Source organism: Mus caroli, unplaced genomic scaffold (assembly GCF_978045245.1).
Source record: "Mus caroli unplaced genomic scaffold, Mus_caroli_1 scaffold_7, whole genome shotgun sequence".
NCBI classification, from domain to species: domain Eukaryota; kingdom Metazoa; phylum Chordata; class Mammalia; order Rodentia; family Muridae; genus Mus; species Mus caroli.
In genome coordinates, this window is record NW_028227262.1 from 99,772,048 (window position 1) to 99,792,608 (window position 20,561).

General features: G+C 42.6%; 1 protein-coding gene across 3 annotated transcripts; it reads right to left on the reverse strand.

Annotated features, from left to right (window-relative positions):
• Window positions 1-676: 676 nt before the first annotated feature.
• Window positions 677-20,503, reverse strand: Fam221a (family with sequence similarity 221 member A). Of its 3 annotated transcripts, none has more exons than XM_085839698.1 (7): window positions 20,338-20,503; window positions 16,035-16,208; window positions 12,575-12,765; window positions 10,383-10,589; window positions 5,716-5,832; window positions 4,073-4,152; window positions 677-1,002 (listed from the first exon to the last, which is right to left on the reverse strand). In XM_085839698.1, exons 1-7 carry the CDS (start codon window positions 20,400-20,402, stop codon window positions 934-936), a joined length of 903 nt encoding a protein of 300 aa, XP_085695824.1. In that variant the 5' UTR covers window positions 20,403-20,503; the 3' UTR covers window positions 677-933. The 3 variants fall into 3 exon arrangements, with proteins under 3 accessions (XP_085695824.1, XP_021021225.1, XP_021021228.1); XM_021165566.2 differs by having other exon boundaries at window positions 4,073-4,155; XM_021165569.2 differs by lacking the exon at window positions 4,073-4,152.
• Between the last annotated feature and the right edge of the window lie 58 nt (window positions 20,504-20,561).

The following is a 20,561-nucleotide window of genomic DNA, read 5'->3' on the forward strand; positions in this document are numbered from 1 at the left end:
TTTTGGGGTTTTTTTTTGGGGGGCGTTGCACAAACAGCTTTACATGCAAATACGTATTGCAACTAGTAATTGGTCTGATTCAATGTTTCTAGTTTCTGAAACAACATAAGCTAAGGCTCCTACCCAAAGGCAGGGTGACTCTGTGGGTGGGTGGTATGGCTGGGGGCATAACACTGGGTTAAGGGCTCAGAAATTCAGGGGTAGGAGACTGTTAAAAACTGGAGAAGCAGCACTGGGCAGTGAACAAAGAACAGGTAGGGCCAGTCCTTAGCCAACTGGGAGGTGAGGCCCAGCAGTTCAGTAGAAGCATAGAGCCATTGCTAGAGCCCTCACTGGTTGTCCTATTGAGGGGAGGAGAGCCTGACCTAGGCGCTGCCCAGGCCTGAAAGCACAACGGTCACATCGGGTGAGCCAGCAGGACAACTGTCACTAAGGGCACAGAAGAGTGCAGCACTGCCCAGCCACATGGTCACCATGACTCTGGGCAACAACAGGATATTCAAGTCTTGCTACGTTGAATGAAAAAACTGACCCTATATATTTGTTTAAAACCTTTAATAATATCCTTAATTTTTTTAGGTAGACAAAAAAGTTAAATTATGATAAACTAAAAATATTTACTGTACTTTTAGGGTTTGAATCACATAAAAATAACATAAAACTTGCTAAGAGAGAGAGAGAGCATACATACGGTAAGGCAAGAATACCGTGATTCCAACGCCAGGCTGTGCTACCCAATAGTCATCTTTAAAAGGCATATAAAGTGCTTTAAGTCATGAGTTCTGACAAAAAATAAAAATTCATTTCACTTGTTTCCATAAGCTAAGCCAAATTCAAAAGGACATATTTACACAATTAGAAAGTACATATGTTGAGAGAAAATAAATAAATAAAAGATGCATCTGGATGACGGCTCGATCTGTTCACCAGACTTCACGATGGCTTTGTGCTCGGCAGCGGTGGCGCTTTTCCTTTCTGTTTAGCAGCCTTTTCCAGTTTTATCTGTAAGTTTAAAACATTTATTGATAAAAATTTTTAATTATCCTAAATAAAGGTTGAACAGCCCTTGCTAGTCATGCCTTATTTAACATAGCCACAAGAGTTATTAACTGCCAAACACTAAATCCAAAGTCTGACCACAAGTGAGGAATGCCTGATGTCTTTAAATGGCTTTAGCATCTCAGGAAGTTTAATGAAAGAATATATAAATGAATGTTGCCTTGGGTAGAAATGAGCTTAAACCCTGATGCATTCCTAAATGCTTAGAATCCCAACGTATGTCCAGCCCATTCCTGGTTCCTGCAGCTACAGCATGCACCTAATTCGGCAGGACACTCTGTGGAACACCAACACCCATAAGGCTGAGTTTCCGGGACTCAGAATTGGGGAACCCCAGCAGCAGCTGCCTAATTTTGAGACACATGAGCCTTTGCATGACAGAAAGGATTCCCAATAACACCGCACACTATTTCCTCATTGCCATTCCTCAGGACAACTTCCAGGCACAGCGTCAGTGTCTCAAACTTTCAAGAGGATGAACAAAAAATAAAGGGACCAAAAGTAGAAACCGGGCCTCTAAGCTTAAATGACAGAAGTAATATCAAGAAACCACAAGAAGATGGAGCAGAGGTAAATATGATCCAAATACATTATACACACTATGAAATTCTCAAAGGATAATATATATATACATATATATTGAATTTAATATATACATTCATATATATTAAATTTATATATGTATTTAAGAATTCATATATATATATATGTGTATATATATATATACACACACACATATGCATATATTCTTTAAAAAGAAACCAGCAAAAAGTCGAGAGGAAGTTGTAGTTCAGTGGCAGAGCACTTGCCCAGCAATACCAAGACTGGAATGTTTTCCCACAGAAAGGAGGGATGAAAAAGGACAGGAGCGGAGGAGAGCAGGGTGAAGAGAAGAGGAGCGAGGGAGAGGAGGAGAAAGAGGAAGAAGGAGATAAAGAAGAGGAAGAAGGAGAGGAGGAGGGGAGGAGGAGAGAACCGAGGTGGAACCTAGTAAAATCAGTTTACACTTTCTGTCAAGTTACAAGTGATAAACTGCCAGTAATAAGATCCAGGTGAGCCATCCTCCCCATTTCCCCTCCCTCTTTGATTGGTAGACACACACAAAGATCATGCTCTCCCATCACTCCTACAGCTGTCAGTCACTCGGAGGACTCCAGAGAACACCCCACTCTATAGCAACATAATAGGACCAGGGCAACATAATAGGACCAGGGAGGGGGAGAAGGGAGAGAGAGGATATTCTCCATGAAGAAAGAGTCCAAAGAAACCTTGAGAAAACACCTGGAGCCCAGAGAGCCAAATCAGTACTAAAATGCAAGTATTGTAGGAATTTTAACCGGGAAGTAGCCAGATGAGAGGATTAAAATAAAGAAATACTGCTGAGTTGCTGAGCCCTTAAAGACTGTCCAGTCTCAATTATTTGGAAGCTAGAAGAAAAGTGCAATACACTTCACAAAAATAACACAACGTTTTGGCATTTACTGTCAGCATAGAATCCAAATTTAGACAAACAACAACAACAACAACAACACGCATACATATAAAAAGCCAACAGCAGACAACCCTAGGAGTGGGAGTGCAGTTGGTATCTATGAAAAAGTTGCCAGAGAGCCGCCTTCCCTCATTCACTGCCACACAGAAAGAAGGCACCAACTGTGGACCAGAAGGCAGCCCCCAAGGGACATCAAATCTGCAAGCACCTTGACTTAAGCCTTCCTGGCCTCAAAAACTGGTAAGTTTCTATTGTTTATGGTATTTTGTTAAATACCGCCCAAACCAGAGATCTCCTTAAGACCAAGCTCTCCGAAAGAACGGTTTGCAGTGGTGGGAAGGATTTGTCTTTGCTGTCCAGAAGGAGCTACAAGACACAGGTAACTACTGAGCACCTAAGCTTCCCTCAGTTGCTGTAACTAAGGGACAGTTGTCCAGTTTTCATTTTCTTTAAATTTAGACTTATGCAATCGCATACGGTAAATGATTCCAGCAGAGTTTCCATCACTGAGAAACGTCCTGCCCCTTCTCTCTGGCCTGAACTGTGTCCAGGATGACCCCTCCCGGCTTCAGGACACTCCCCCTGGACTTTAAAATTCCTCCTGGGGGAAGCTGAGATCGTCCTGTTTTTCAGTTCGTTGCCTCTGCTCTTGCATGGAGAATTTATTTAATAGCGCACTTCCACCTCCTCAGTTACTTGGGAGCTTAGCGAGGCACCATGGAAGGACAACAGTAAGGGTTAGGGGAGAGCCTTGCTGTGTGTAGTGTTTAGCTGATTGTGTGGCCGGCTGAGGTGCAGTGCGGCTCAATACCCACATAAGATGTTATCACTTCCATCAAGGTAGTTAGCGTGTCTATTGCCTCAAACATGTACCACTTCTTTGTCCATTCAAACATGGAAGTGACAGGCCTTGGAGCTGAGAGGATCCAGATTTGCAAAGAGACCAAGTGGGAGACCACCAGCCTCTACCCACCTAGAGACCAAACTACAAATGAGGCTAGCCCTTAACACTGGAGAGCCATGCAGCAAGCGTTTCTCCCCTTCTCTCCCCTTCGCTCTTGCCATTCAAGTCCTCTCCACTAGCCATTCCGTGGCCACTGCAAACCATGATCACACTAGTGTGATACAGAATATTAGAGCGTATTCCTCCTCTGCACCCCTGCACTCACCAGCCAGCCTCTCCACAGCCTCACCCCTGACACATATTTTAATTGTTTTAAGCCGTGTATAAAAAAATTCAAGATACACATAATTTACAAGTATGCAGATGGTAGATAATTTTATTTATATATTTAATCAATATTGATGAGTTTCGTGAATCAGCTGGTATATCAGTCCTATTTATTCATTACTCCTTTTTCTAGGTGAATTGTTCTAAGGAAGCTTCAAATCCTAATACCATCTGTGAGTTAAACCTTTACAGATTACTTTCAGTGATGTCCCACATACAAGAGCTAATCTTTCCATGATGTCTGTGATTCAGGTAAAGCCTTGTGCAAGTAGATTTCTGAAAACACTTACCCTTTCCTGGTACTGTCTTTCAAAGTACGCCATATCATCCTCTTCAGGTTTCCTTAAGGAAGAAATCTGAGTGCTTGGACCTACTAACATGAGGAAAAGTTCTCAGTATATTTATAACACTACACATCCCCAAAAGGAGACGGAGAGGCGACAAAATCCCTTTATACCAAGTAGTAACAGTTTATTATTCAAACCAGAAATGGACTAAATGGTCCTAATACTGAACTCTTTCTTGGCAAGAATCCCATCACAAAACAAAAGTAACTTCCAGTGGCAAACATCCTCCAAAAATTCAACTGACTCCTATTAAATAGCACCACACAGCGATGCCACATGAGTAACCCAGGGCCAGGCACAGAGCTGACACCCAATCCAAGTCATTGAGAGGTTGCAGCAGGAAGAGTAAAAACTGGGGACCAGCATGGGCTACCTATATAGCAAGTTCCAGACTAGCCTGGGCTACAGACTAAAACACTGTCTCAAAAAGTAGCAGAAAAGGACAACAGAAGACTTGCCACCAAACCTAACAAGTAAAGTGCTTGCCACCAACCTAACAAGCTGAGTTCATCCCCCAGGACTGAAGTGTTGTAAGGAAAGCACCAACTTCAGCAAGTAGTCCTCTGACCTACACACACACACACACACACACACACACAGCAAGTAATACTCTGCCCTCCACATACACACCTACCAACCTCCCTCCCCGGCACACACACACACAGCAAGTAGTCCTCTGACTTCCACATTCACACCCACTAATGCCCTCCACCATACAGTAAGTGGTCCTCTGACTTCTACATGCACACCCACCCCCCAACACACAAACACACACACAAATTTTCCAACATTTTTAGGCTGTAACTAGAAATTCATATTATACTTTTTGAGATGATACATAGATAGCATTGTGCACTATTGAGGCTTTCTCTTGGCAACCATAGAAATGATACTAACTGCTTTGGAAAGTTCCAGAAAGAGAGGGGTAAGGGAGGGAGACACACACACAAACAAACAGACACAGAGAGAGAGAGAGAGACAGAGACAGAGAGAGAGAGAGAGAGTGTGTGTGTGTGTGTGTGTGTGTGTGTTAATGTCAGGTGTCTTCGTCTATTACTCTCCATTTTACATTTTAAGACCAGGTCTATTACAAAACCTGGAGTCCTAGTATTAGGATAGACTTGCAGCCAATTACAACATTCCCTCCAAATTGAAACATTGTCTGGAGGAAGGAAGGGGAGGCTTAGTGCCTCAGGGTAAACAAAAGATCACCAGTAGGGGGAAACAAAAATTCAGATTTTTTTAGAGGGCTCCAACCCAGCATGGTGGGGGGTGGGGTGGAAACTGGAGTGAACAGTTGCTCAGGATAGAGAGTACAGCCAAACCCAGGGAAGAGAACCCTGCTGGCCTGTGAAGCTGCCTGCAAGCCGCATGGGATGCGGACCTCCTGGGTGCAGCTCTTGGCTGAATCGGGGCCCTTCTGCTAATGCAGCTACTTGTGAGTTATCCCTGCTCTTGCCCATGCTCCTGTTGGCAACCCCGATAAAGCCTCATTGGCTCGCGACATTGGCCTCTGGTGACGTCCTTACTGCGGTGAAGGAAATCACACTCGGCACTGTCACTTCACCCAAGGCTACTTCTCCTACCTTCATGACCGCCCGCTAGTGGCTGTGGAGAAGAAGTAGATGGTGCGTGCATGGCTCTTAGGAACGGATGGTCCCTGGCCGAAACCGCAGAGTCCAAAACTCCAACCGAGGGTGCACCTGGAAACAGGAAATGTGGAAATCAAATATCTGTTTATAAGATATAAGATACAAGCAACTCATCATTTGTACTGTGAAGTAAATCATTTGTACTGTGAAGTAACTGGCATTGTTAGCTGGCCAAAGTAGCACATGCCTATAATCTATACCCTTGAGAAGTAAGACCCCAAGTCAAACAAAACAAAACACCAAACAGAAATCGGGAAATAAGTAAACAAGTCTTTATTTTAAATTATTTTTATTTTATGTGTATAAGTGTTTCGCCTGCATATGTGTCTGTGTACGTGTGTGTGTCTGGTGCCCAGTGTTGGGTCCTCTGAAAGTGGAGTTACAGACACTTGTAAGCTGCCACATGGGTTCTGGGACTCAAAACCAGGTACCTGGCAAGAGCAACAGGCGCTCTCAACTACTCGGTCCTATCTACAGCCCAAGGAAAGTTTATCTTTCATCCAAGGGGGCAGGAGGTGAGGATCACTTTAAAAAAGAATTTTCCTATTTCTCAGAAACTTTCCAGGAGGAAAAACATTAGATAGTAATGGAACCGTATCATGAAAGAAGTACCGGGCCCTAGTATAGCTCTGAAACACTACAAAAAAGCATTCAGTATGAGGTGAGCTCAACTTCTGACCTACTCCTCGCTAGAAACCCAGTGAGCTGCTTAGGTCTGTCAAGGGGACACCAACTAAAGTCATCTGAGAAGAGGGAACGTCCATCAACTGAGGACCTGCCTGTATCAGACTGTCCTGCAGGCATGTCTATAGGGCACTAGCCTAACCAGAAATGGTTGATGGGGCCAGCCCACTGTGGGTGACGTCACCTCTGGGCAAGAGGTTCTCTTTGGTTATTTATTCAGAGTGTTTTGTTTTGTTAGACAGGGTCTCTCAATGTAGTCCTGGCTGTCCTGGAACTCCCTCTGTAGATCCTCTCTGTCTCTGCCTCCCTGGTGCTGGAATTACAGGCATGCATCTTCCCCTGGAGGTCCTGGGATGTATGATGTAGAGCAAGCTATGGGAAGCCACCAGTAAACAGGGCTCTTCCATGATCTCTGCTTCAGTTTCTGACTGCAGCTTCCTGCTATGGCCTCCTTCAGGAATGGATTATCACCTGTAATCCTCTCCTCAACTGCTGCATGAGTCTCCAATGTTAAGGGCTGGCCTCATTTGTAATTTGGTTTCTACATGGATAGGGCCTGGTAGTCTCCCACTTGGTCTCTCACTGAAAATCTGGATTCTACAAGGCTCCAAGGCCTGTCACTTCCCACACTGAATCTTCCAGTGCTGGGGACCCACCTTCAGCTATACTCTAAGGTCACCTGAGCCCCACTATGATAAACAGCATAGCAGACCCATCATCTCGGGGCTCAGCTGTCTGCCATGCCCTCCTGAGAACTGTGTGGACTGCTTCTACATCACACAGAAATCAAGTCCCAGGCAGAGAGCACCACTGTCTAGAACCCAACATGGCTCAGAGCCAAAGCCCCAACACCCCTGGGTTTTCTTCCAGCAGGACAGAAATTTCTAGATCTTCTCTCCACACTTACTTTTGCTTGCCACCCTGCTTCCTCGTGGTTTTTGCTAGCTTGAATAAGAACAGCCCACAGCCTCATATATCTGAATAATTGTCCCCCAGTGGGTAGAACTGTTTGGGAAGGATTAGAAGGTGTGGCCTTGGTGGAAGAGGTTTGGCACTGGGGTTGGGCTTTGAGGTTTCAAAAGCCCACACCATCCCCAGTTATCTTTCTGCCTCCTAGTTGTGCCTCAAGATGTGAGCTCTCAGGTATTCTTACAGCCATGCCTTCACTCCAGTCAGAGACTCCAACCGTCTGGAACCACAAGCCCAGATTAAACACTTCCTTTTATAAGTTGCCCAGGGAATGGTGTTTTATCACAGCAATAGAAAAGTTAAAGGGGGGGGGGGGGGGTAGGGGGCAAGATGAAAGGTTTCTTTCTGTACATTGCAGCAACTTGAAGGACAAATATTAGAAAGGCCTAGATGGCAGTTCACCATCGCCATTCAGAACAGGGATAAAACCACTGAAAGGATTAGGAAGATCTGGGTAAAAGAGAGGCAAAAATATCACTATTTGCAAACTATACTGAAAAGTCTACCTAAAACTCCCAAAACAGAGGTCCTATGTGATAGAAACAGAGAAATTTCTCCCAAAAGTTGTCCTCTAGATTCCACACATGCCCTCATACATATATACACATGTGTGCCTACATATACACAAATATGCATTTAATTTAAAGATTAAATAGAAATAATAATTCTGTGGGCCTCCTAGAAAAATAATTTCAAAATTTCACTTGTCTGTGCAGAAGAACACAAATAAATGAAGATAAAATATAAATTATCTGTTCTCTCTATATTAATATGCATAGTTAATATGCTACTAAGTAAAATACTGCAATGTTTTTATAGAAAAAATTAGGCCAAATTTCTGGAAAAAATTAAAAATACATCAGGAATATTCTAAGATAGTAAAATTAAATCATAAGTGAATTCACTTATTCACTCTACACCTGCAATATGAAAATAATATGGTGGCTATACAGAAACAGACAAGAATGAGGCAGACCATGGAGTTAAGAGCAATCTCCGGGTTGCACCCAGTCCAGCTAGCTGATGAACAAGAGCAGTGGCTCTCAACCTCCCTTACGCTGTGACCCTTAAATACAGTTCCTCATGTTGTGGTGACCCCTGAACTATAAAATTGTTTCATTGCTACTTCATAACAGTAATTTTGCTACTGCTATGAATGGTAATGGAAACATCCAATATGCAGGATATCTGACATGCAACTCCAGTGGGCTTACAAAAGACAGCTTGAGGACCACTGAACAAGAGCAAGCTGTGTAATGTCTCTATTCCTCACCTGTAAAGCAGAAATGACAGTTTGAGTCACAGACTTGCTATCAGGAATGAGTGAGGCCATGTGAAGTGGTTGAAACAACTCTAAGCACTAGAAAGCTTCAACCATCATCGTGACTTTGGTACTTGTGTTTGGGTTTTCTGAAGCTGTTACCTAAGCTGAACCTAAGAAAATCAGGTACAGCAGGAGGAGGAGGTGGTGGTGGTGGTGGTGGTGGTTCCTTTAATCCCAGCACTTGGGAGGCAGAGGCAAATGGGTTTCTATGAGTTTGAGGCCACCCTGGTCTACAGAGAGAGTTCTAGGACAGTCAAAATGGTACGCAGAGAAATCCTGTCTCATAAAACAAAAACAAAATAAAAACAAAATATCATGTACATTCAATCTAGAGAAGAATAGAAGAATTTGCCTATGTGATTTAACAAACTAGTTATATAATTATGTAAAAGAGAAAATATGTTAAAGTATCATAATTTTGACAGATGAAGTCAAACAGGAAGAATGTTACATATCAAAGCATACCATGATGTAATGAGAAATTAAGTATGTGTGCTACTGGCATACAAATAACAAGTACAACAGAATATGACAGTGTCTCCAATTATTTGAGAAAAAATGGTAGTTGTATAACCAACATCAATTTAAACAAAAATTTATAGTATCTCACATGTTCACAAAAGTAAATCCCAATTTCATGAAAAAAAAGAAATTATATATTAAGATAAAATGAAGACAGAGAAGTAAATTTATAAAACAAAGTGTAAAAAGTAAAATCAAGCCGGGCGTGGTGGCGCACGCCTTTAATCCCAGCACTCGGGAGGCAGAGGCAGGCGGATTTCTGAGTTTGAGGCCAGCCTGGTCTACAAAATGAGCTCCAGGACAGCCAGGGCTACACAGAGAAACCCTGTCTCGAAAAACCAAAAAAAAAAAAAAAAAGAAAAGAAAAAAAAAAGTAAAATCAAAAAAACATAGTTACAAACTTTTTAAAAATGATCTTAACAACATCGGGAGCAAGGGAGACAGATCCTGATCGAAAGTGTCTACGGTTCTTCCACAGACCCGAGCTCTGTTCCCAGCCCCTATGCCAGGTGCCTCACAACTGCCTGTAACTGCAGTGCCAGGGACCTGCCGCCCTCTCCTGCTGCACAGGTGCCCTAACACACAAACACCCGCAGAAACGCACACACATAAGTAAGAACAAAATAATACCTTTAGTGTTAAAATAAAACGGTTAATGACATATTGGAGAAAATATCTGCAAAGTAAATAAAAAAATTAGTACACATAGCATTTTAAGGACTTGATATGGGTCAGTGAGAAAAGATGAAAAGGAGAATGAAAAGGGAAAGTGGTGGGGGAGGGGAGAAAGCAGGAGCATTGCAATACAAGCTGCGCACAATAAAGTAACAAGTAACACTGTCATATCCGACAAGTTTCCTGCAGCTCCTCCCACCGACAGTCAGGGACGGCTCTAGTTAAGTACTGCCACAGAATAATCTTTCCTCTTGAGTTCTGTCAGTTTTCTATAACAATATGTTATATGGTGCAACAAAGTTTTTAAGATAAAAACCAAGTAAGGGAATTTTTTTCTGAAAGAAAATGACTCTAAAATGCTAAGTAAGCCAGTGTAAATCTGTTACTGTTGGTGCGCCTCGTGCCAAGCTCACGCTTCCTCACTTACCGATGCCACTGTCATCTAAGCGCATGTAGCCTTCTGCCAGGGAGCTGAAACCAGTTAAACCTCCCATTGCCGCATACGGAACATCCCGCCCAACCGGTTTTCCCTGAGCCAGCCTTTCTTGCCGTGTTTCCACCACTGTGTCGTGGGCATATGCCGGCTGGCCACAGGCACAAGTGTAGCAGCTGTGGAAGCCCGAGCACTTGGAGCCTGGATGAAGACACAAAGGGCAAACTGTTAAGAACAAGCGCTAAGCTGCCTACCCTGGGACAGTTCTCTTAGCCAGAGCCAGATAAGGGTAGGTCCTCTGACCCTGCATCTCTTATCTCCAGCCACTGCTATTCCAACAGATGCTGAAATAGTTAAGGAGTAAACACTGAAGGTGAAGGAGGGTTTCAATGACCAACTGGACCCAAAAGATGCTGCATTAAAAATTGGAGTGACAGAAAACACAAACTCTCCTCAAAAGCTATGTAAAAGCTGAGCGCTGTGGTGAACTCTGGCGGCTAAGACAGGAGAATTGCAACTCTCAAGCCAGGCCTGTGTACATAGCAAAACCCTGACTCTAAAAGAATAAATAAATAAAGTCTGAAGAGATGGCTCAGTAGCTTGAAAGCACATACTGTTCTTGCAGAAGACCTGAGTTCAGTTCTCCAATTTCAGGGGATCCGATGCCCTCTTCTGGCCTTTGCCAGCACTAGGGTCATGCACGTGTGCACAGATGCGATTTGTTAAGCAGCCATATTGGAATAGAGACCAGACTATATAATGTAAAATCTTTACCTGCTCACACTACTTATACCTGTGTTACCAAAGCCCCTAAGTTTATACAACTAATTCCATGCTTGTCGGATGAATCAGTCACTCTGCTACTGTCAGTAAACTCTTTCCCAGATTGAGTTCTCTTCAGCCAGACTGCTTGCAGTAAGAAATGCTTCAGATCTGCTCGCTGACCTGGAACTACTCCATGTAGAATTTACTGTCTGAGCACCCACAGTCAGAAAATCAGAAATGTTTGTCAGGTTGTTGCTTTTTTTTAAAAAAACTTATAAAATCGCTTTTTAAAAAGTCTGTAACGAAGCTGGGCGGTGGTGGCCACGCCTTTAATCCCAGCACTCGGGAGGCAGAGGCAGGCGGATTTCTGAGTTCGAGGCCAGCCTGGTCTACAAAGTGAGTTCCAGGACAGCCAGGGCTATACAGAGAAACCCTGTCTTGAAAAAAACAACCAAAAAAAAAAAAAAAAGTCTGTAAAGAATTCATTTAAGACTGGGGGTGTAGCTCAATGGCCTTGCCTAGTATTCATGAGATCTTGGGATCAATACCCACCCAATATCAACTGCCACAGCAAAAAAGGGACCAGATTAATAAAATTCTCATTAAAAAAAACACTTTTATTATTTTTATAGATTTATTTTATGTTTGTGTGTATGCGTGATTGTCTAAATGTATGAATGTGTACAATGTCTGTCTACAAATGGTTGAAAGGCATCAGGTAGATGCTAGAACTGAACCTAGGTCCTCCATAAGAATAATAATTGTTCTTTACAGCTGAGCCGTCGCTCCACCCCGTTACTGAAAACTTTTCACCAGAGCTGGAGAGATGTGTCAGTGGTTAAGAGCACTTACTGCTCTTCTATAGAGAACCCAGCACCCACAGGGCAGTTCCCAACCCTCTATAACTCCAGTTCCAGGTAACCTTCTTCGGGCCTTCACATGTACCAAGAACACATGTGGTACAAGACATACATGTAGACAAAATACCCATAGGCATAAAATTAAATTAAAATAAATTTAGAAAACAACAAAAAACAACTTTTGAGCTGGGCAGTGGTGGCTCATGCCTTTAATTCCAGCGACTCAGGAGGCAGGGGGCAGATGGATCTCTGTGAGTTCCAGGCCAGCCTGGTTTACAGAGCTAGTTCCAGGACAGCCAGGCAACACAAAGAAACCCTGTCTCCAAAAATAAAAATGAAATAATAATAATAATAATAAGGTCTTGTCTAGTAATTCTTTAAAATCTATCCCTATTACTTATAATTACTGAACTTCAAACATTCCAAGAACTGAGTATCCACCCATTGGATTTTACTTTGTAGCTAAATATTGACTTTGTAACTAAATAAACTGTCAAATCCAATAAGTATTTAATGAAGAACTTAAAGCACTCTGCAACTTCGCATAAGAATGGAACTTACAGGCATTGCATGTGAAGCCAAGAGCGGCACTGTGCTGATCAGCAAAGTGCTTGCACCTGCAGCGAATAGGCTGGGTACCATTCAGAGGGACATAGTGGTAAGCCTTGCACCGGCAGCCACTCACTCGGCACGGCAGAGCAATGGGACGCTGCTGGGGAATCGTTTCAAAGTCAGTTTTGTGCTGTTTATACCTTTAGAAAATAGAAACACAAACACATTTGGATGTTGTCAAACATTACAGTTTGGTGTCTATTAGATGCATACGTAATTATTTTGATTCTGTTTTTATCTCTTGTTATCTATTTATATTAATATGGTAAGTAAACCCCTACGTGGACACTTCTATCAGCTTTAGTCAGGAGCCTTCACGTTTTCAGATTTTAACTTCTGGTTATTTAAAAAGTTTCACGATTGTATGAAGAAATATAAGTCCCTTAAAATCCTTGCCATTGCAGTTCTTTAGTCTGGGATGCATATCCTCAGTAGAAGAGAATATTCCTTATGTTATAGGGACTGTGCTGGAAATCAAACCTAAGACATCATGTTTGTTCCACTACTAAAATATAACCAGCCACACAAAACAGCTTTTTATAGCAGGTTTCTGAGTTGGGTGCAGTGGTATACACATACGACCTCAGCACTCAGAAAGTAGAGGCAGGAGAATCATGAGTTTGAAGCCAGCCTGGGCTATTCAGCAAAACCCTGTCAAAATATTAAGGTGCGAAGGAAGTGGCAAGTCAGGGAAGGGGTCTACCACCAAATCCGATGACCTTATTTTGATACCTAAAACCTACACGGTGGGAGGAGTGAACCACCCACTCCCCTTAAGTGGTCCTATGCACATCCACACTGTGGCAGGGTAGGCCTGTGTCCCCTATCTCTCTATCTCATACACACGCACTATAAAATTATATAAAATGATACAGCTTAATGATAGATCACTTGCCTACTGTGTATAAGACAGTGAGTACCCTTGCACACCAAAAAAGCTAAAAGGGCCTGTGAGATGTGCCAGTGGATAAAGGCACTTGCTGCTGAGCCTAAAGTCCTGAGTTTAATCCCTGGACCCACTGACCCCCATGCATGCACACACACATAAGTAAATAAATAATGAATGAAGAGATAAATAAATGCAAGATTTTTACAAAGAATGGTCTTCATTAAAGTGCATCACTTAAATTTATTTTTATCCTTTGTTATCTAAACCTGAAATAAGTTTAATATAATTTTAATGTAATTTACTTATTTCAAGAAACTCTAAAACTTTCATCCTTTAACCCTAGAATTCATTTTGGAAAATACACTCTTAAAAAATAATTCTACATATAGATTAGGGTTTGACTTACAGGTGGTGTTATCAATAGTAAATGCACTAGCAGAATGCATAAATCCATTTCTAGAGAGCCATCTTCACATTTTTATAAGCAACAAAGCCCTCTGTTTAGATAAAAGCCTTCACCGAATCACAATACTAGGTATGTGATAATTTAGAAGTTGAGTCGGTTAGAGCCCAGGGAAGGACAGGAATTGGAATCCCCATTTGTGTAACCTGCCTTTCTGCCTGGCACACTCCTGAGTCTCGCTCATGGCTTTGAGAACAACAGTGAACACCACTGGACGAGCTGGAACACAGAGCAATTATAAAACCTGCTTTCAGATTACTAATGGCTATGCACATACACATTTTCTGTGACTTGATCATGAAAAAACAGTGCTATAATTTATACATGCACAGAATATGAAACTAAATAAACAAGGCAAAGAGGAAATTACACAGATAAAATGAAAAGTATAAACAGGCTCTGGGTGGTCAGCGTCCGACTACCATTCTGTATATTCCCCATTTTTTTTTTTTTTTTTTTTTTTTTGGTTTTTCGAGACAGGGTTTCTCTGTGTAGCCCTGGCTGTCCTGGCACTCACTTTGTAGACCAGGCTGGCCTCGAACTCAGAAATCCGCCTGTCTCTGCCTCCTGAGTGCTGGTATTCCCCATTTTTTATAAACAGAAAGACACACATTGGATAGGAATTTTATTAAGTGATGAATACCACAGAGTAATGTCTTCATTGCAGTTGGGTTGAATCTTGGGGATCATATTCAGGCTGTACAAATACCACACAGAAACTGACATTAAATGTTCACAAGCACAGATTATAAGACTACCACAGGTTTGCCCGTGCCCATCAGTTTTGACAGATATAAACATGTAGCCATCACCCTGCATTCCTCCCTGGTGTCTTTAGTCAGGGTTTCTAGGTAAGCTGAGAGGCAATCTATACACATTACTCATCCTAGCAACTGCCTAACAACCACTGTAACTCTGTAAACAGCAACTAGACAAAGAGTCTCTCAGAAACAGCCTCAAAAGTGCTGGTGAAACAGGGCAGTTCCCCTTCAATGGATTCCTTAGGCTGAAAAGTTAAACCTGGCCCCTAAAAATAGGTACTGTGTTCAGTGGTTCTTTTGTTTTGTACATTTTGCAAAGCAATTTGGTCATTTTGATAGAAAAATCGGAAGAAATGCACAGGCACAACAAATAACACACATTCATGACTGGCCCCTCAGGTCTCTCTTCTAGGCAATGTTTTTGAACACAACAATTTGAAGTCAAAAGAATTTGCATTTTTGTTTGTTCAGGGTTATGAGGCCTTGTATGGAGATATATGACTGTAATCCCAGCACCTGATAGGCCAGAGAATCATGAATTTGAGGCTAGTGAGTAATATACAGCAAGTGCCAAGCCAGCCTGAGATAAATAGCACGATCCTCTCTCCAAGAAATGAACAAACAAATAGAGAATGAAAAACACCAATGCAGTACTCCCTGAGGATGTGAGGGTGATTCCTAACTCTGAGGAGAAGTGGGTCTGCTGTGGATGAGTAGCCTGAGCAGCATAGATCAGCGTGGCCACCCAGCATCTTCCTATCTAACAACACAGCATCTTCCTATCTAACAACAGGACCAGCAGATGCTACTTTCCCCAAACTGAAAGACCCCTGGGAAAACATCGTCCTCTGTTACCAATGGCAACCCAAGAGTTGCTCATGGTGACGGACTCTGTGATAAGTTTAACAGGGTATGGAAGTTTATTATATATTTAAAATCCCTAACATAATTCTAGAGCACTATGGAAATGCCAGCATCAAATGTTTCTTAATCATCATGCTGTTATTTATAGAAGGAAGACACGTTTTTGCTATAGTTGTAATTTTCTAGCCATCTGAAAATCATGATAAAGTGGGTTGGAGAGACAGCTCAGCAGTGAAGTGCACAAGTCTGGGTCACTGTTCCTATCTTAGGTGCCTCACAGCCATCTGTAACTCCTGCTCCAGGCAGATCTGATGCCTGAGGTTTCTGCAGTCACCTGCACATTCCCACCCAAAGATACACAAACACACACATACACACACACACATAATTTAAAAAAAAACATTAAAAAAAGAAAATGATACAATATCTTACCTATGGGTACAAAAACACAATGTCTCGGGGCCAACAAGTTTGCAATCCATTCCTGTTGGTGACCGCCAACTCACAAATAATCTGTTCTGTAAACGCATGGGTAAAACTTTTTTCTTGTATTCTTCATATTCTTCAGGAGTAAAAAGTTTCCCTCCATCGTCCTCACCAACAATTCTACAACAACAGCAACAAGCATTGCTTTTAATCCTTGAGTATTTTCCAGACTAAAAATTAAATTATTTTTGTATACTTAATTGAAAAGCGGCTTTGACTTGGATTTTGACTTTCAACACAAAATACATAGCCAAATTACAAACAGAATCAATAAAATGTCCGCATCTGATGGAGTTCAGTAGGTGTGAACAATGTCTTGAGCCAACAGCCAAAGCAGGAATGCCATTCCCACCATCCCAAGTATTCTCCCTGAAGCAGGTCCCACCCCTCATTCCAGGAGCCTCCCCTCTACCTGGAAAGAAAGAACATACTTATTTCTGAAGACAGAACAGCCCAGAGAAGAATCTAGACAAGCAGGCCTTCCTCCCTAAGCTCCCTCGGTTACACTCTGCTGTTGTTCAGTCATCTTGCTCCCTGGTTGTCCACCATTCAACCAACCTAAGCCTCAAGGTACAGGATTTCCTGCGAGTTTATTTTCTTTCACTCCAATGCCACATAAAACTTGACTCTGTACGCTTTTCCCTGGTCAATTTCCCTTTATCTGAGGTACTTCACCCACGGACCCAGCGATGTCTGAGGAAAGAATTCTTCTCTCCACTCGCTTCCCATGTAAAAGACTTCCCTTTTAAAACACAACTTCCCTGACTGTGGTGGGTTGACTAAGAAATGTCCCCCACAGGTTATTGCATCTGAACACTTGGTCCCCATCTGGTGGCACTGTTTCGTAAGGTTTAGGAACCTTTAGGAGGTGCAGCCTTGCTGGAGGAAGTCCATTGTTCAAGGCCAGCTTTGAGGGAATATAGCTTCTCCACTTCCTGTTCTGTCTCTCTCGGCTTCCTGAGTGCAGACAAAGTATAACCAGCCATCTTCCGACTCCGGGCCACACCATCCCAGCTGGAACAGACTCTACCCCTGTGGAACCCCGAGCTAAAATGTATCCTTCCTTCCTTCTTAAATTTCTTTTGACTATGGTATTTTCTCACAGCAACAAAAAAAAAAAAAAATAATCAGGCACTTACCAAGGTTTGCCAGTAGAGAATTATCACATACTCATCTCAATTTCTCCTTTAATTCTGAAACAAACATTCATTCTTCTCATTAAAAGCTTGAGCCTAAACCAGATGTGGTGGTTGGACTCCCACTATCTAAAGATGCTGACGATAAATTGGAGGCCACCCTGGACACACTAAGGCCTACCCTAACTCAAGAAAATAAAAATCTTAAGCTTAAACTGCTAAAAATTATGTTTTCATCCTTTAAAAACAGTATCTAAAATTAAAAATATATCAGTGCAGTCAGCAAAACTACTTACCATACCTGACCTCTGACCTCTGTGATCTCTGAAAACATGCTCTGATTTACACAAGCTTAGACTCATAGTATGTAGTGGGTGATCAGATGTTTCAAGGTTTAATTTCAGCCTGCACTATTTCTATAAGGAAAATTTTGCTTTGCAAGAGGGGAAAAAATACAATTTAAAAAAAAATAGAAGTTGTTCAAAATGGGAGGAAGTTCTCTTTAAAAATATCTCCCTGTAATTCCTGAAAAGTGTTGTTTATAGAATGTTTATGATTTTTTTGTACATAACATGCTTTTTTTTCTTATTCTGAAATAGCTAGTTGTAGTAGAAAACAGAAGCCCAATTCATAAGCTATACAATCAGCAAAATCTTCTCCCTTGTTGTTTCAAATAAACTTTTAAAACCCTAGAAATACAATAAAAGCCACCTACAAAGATTACTCAGCCCAAAGTCTATACATCTCAGAGGACTTCTGCAAAGTTAGAATTCTGAAGCTGTGGAGCTTCCCACTGGACTCTACACTTAAACAATTTAATAAATGTTTACACACGTAACCACCAAGAAAACGAAAGAATGCACGACAGAGCTTTCTATCCTCTCTCCTACTTGTGCCTGTAACCTGCGTTCAGTCCTTCCTCTCCCCTAATGCCTGCCCTTTCTTGCCTTTGCTTAAATACTCTAGACACACAATAGTTTTTTATGACTTATTCTAAGATAAAGTTTTATTATAGCCGTCAAAGAACAGCAGCAGATACAGAAAGAGTATAGAATAAATGCAAATCTTTTAAATAAGAAAGTGTTGGTATCTAAATTCCAAACCAAAACAGCTCATACTTTATTGTACGTCCACTGTCTCCAGGGCACTTGTTCACCTGCTGGACTGCGTTACTGAGCCTGGGTAAATCTAACATCCTGGTGTTCTAGTAAGCCCCCAGGTGCCCCATCTTTTGACACTGCAAGGAAAAAGACTGTAAACTCTCTCCCAGATGCCTCCCACCAAAGGCAAGTCAAAAATTAAAGAAAAATGGCAACACGTTTTGTTTGGCATTTCTTACGTGTCTGTTTGCAGAACCCAGGGCCTTGCACTTGCCAGGCGATGCTCTACCACTGAGCTACAGCCTAGCCTTTAGTTTTTCAGCAGGTTCTCACCATGTGGTTTGGACTGATCTTGAACTCACTACCCTCCTAGACATTTCCTCAGGGCTGAAATTACAGGCCTGGCCCCTGACAATAGGAAAATTGGTTTCTGATAGGGATCATCTGATAGGGATCATATCTGGAAGGCCAAGTCTTCATGTTTCTCAAATCTTATTGACTGTAAAGGATGCAATAATCTCTCCTAACGGGACATGTTCCATAATATTTATGATTGCAAAAAATAATTTTCCATGAGCCTGTCCCTACCATTTTCTGGACAAGAGACAAGTGAAAAGCCAGAAAGCAAAACTAAAGAAGCCAGCTGTGCTCTGTAAGAGGGTGAGCATGCGGTGAACCTGCCATGAAGACTGGGTGCTGCTGCCTAGTTTTATGTCAACTTGACCCAAGCTAGAGTCATACAGAAATAGAAAATCTCAAATGAGGGCTGGAGAGCTGGTTCAGTCATTAAGAGTAATGACTGCTCTTCTAGAGGTCCTGAGTTCAATTCCCAGCAACCACATGGTGGCTCACAACCATCTGTAATGGGATCTGATACCCTCTGCTGGTGTGTCTGAAGACAGGTACAGTGTACTCATATACAAAAAATAAATAATTCCTTTTTAAAAAGAATTTTTAAAAAATAAGAAAATTTCAACTGAGAAAAATGACACACACACACTAGACTGGCCTGTGGGCAAGCCTGTGGCAGGACCTCTGATTGATGTAGGAGGGCCCAGCTCACTGTGAGCGACGCCACTCCTGGGCAGTGTCTATTGCCATGCTATAAGCAAACAGGCCGAGCAAGCCATGAGCAGCAAAGCATTGAGCAGCACCCTACAGGGGCACTGCATTAGCCCCTGGCCTGGCCTCCCTGGATCATGGCCTACAAGCTATACACTGAAATAAACCCTTTCCTCCTAAGTTGCTTTTGATCATAGTGTTTCAATAGAGCAATAGAAACCTAACTAAGACAGACTGATCAAGCTGTTCCATCTCACATTTCCTGTTCAGAATCTTCAGAAAGTTCTAAGCATTACCCAAAACTACACTAGTGGGGCAATATGCTGGGAAACCCAACTGCCTGGACACTCCACGAATGACTTGGGGGAAGCTCTATACATCTGGCTTTTCCTTTGTGCACACACATTCTCCAATAGTCTGTAACCTCTATTCTCCCAGTTTCCCAGCTGTCAAGAAGAAACCCTTCCTAGGCTATGGGAATTGGGGGCAGATGTGTGTGGAGCCAAAGAAGCAAGCCGCTGTGTTCCCTGCTTCCAGAGAGGAGTCTCGGAAGCTAAGTCCAAAAACCATCTCCCTTGGTTTGGGAGAGCACTGAATTGATGTACAAACTGACATTTACTAACTTTTATAGACCCAATATGTAATTCAATTGTCACTAAGAGAAACAAAAAGGGACCTATTATAAAAGTAGTTAATCATCCCTTTTGGCAAAGGAGACTCTCAAGTGGTCTCCGAAGAGATTCATTATAGAATAGAATTGTGTGTCTGCAAATTTAATTACAGAGGATGAAATGTGAAATTAATCCAGGCCTCCCGAACAGCCCAGGAACAGACTCCCAGAGCGCTAGTGCGTTCGTCCGCTGGGTCTGGGTTCGTCCCACGGTGCTCGTACGAACAAGAGACCCAGCCGTGAACCGGAGCCCGCCCCGCGGAGCAGAGTTAAGGCCTCACCTCCGGTACTCCAAGTACTCGTCCACTGCCTCCGCACCACCAGGAGGCAACGTCAGCCGCTCCATGGCCGCGGGAAGCGAAAGGAGCCCTTGCCTCGAGCTCTTGAGTCCGCCCTGCAGCTGCCAAGCAGGATCCACCAGACCTGCGCGAGTACAAACAGCCTTGCCGCCAGAAACTGCCCGGTCCCGCCCCCTTAGCCCCGCCCCGTCCTGGGCCCCGCCCCT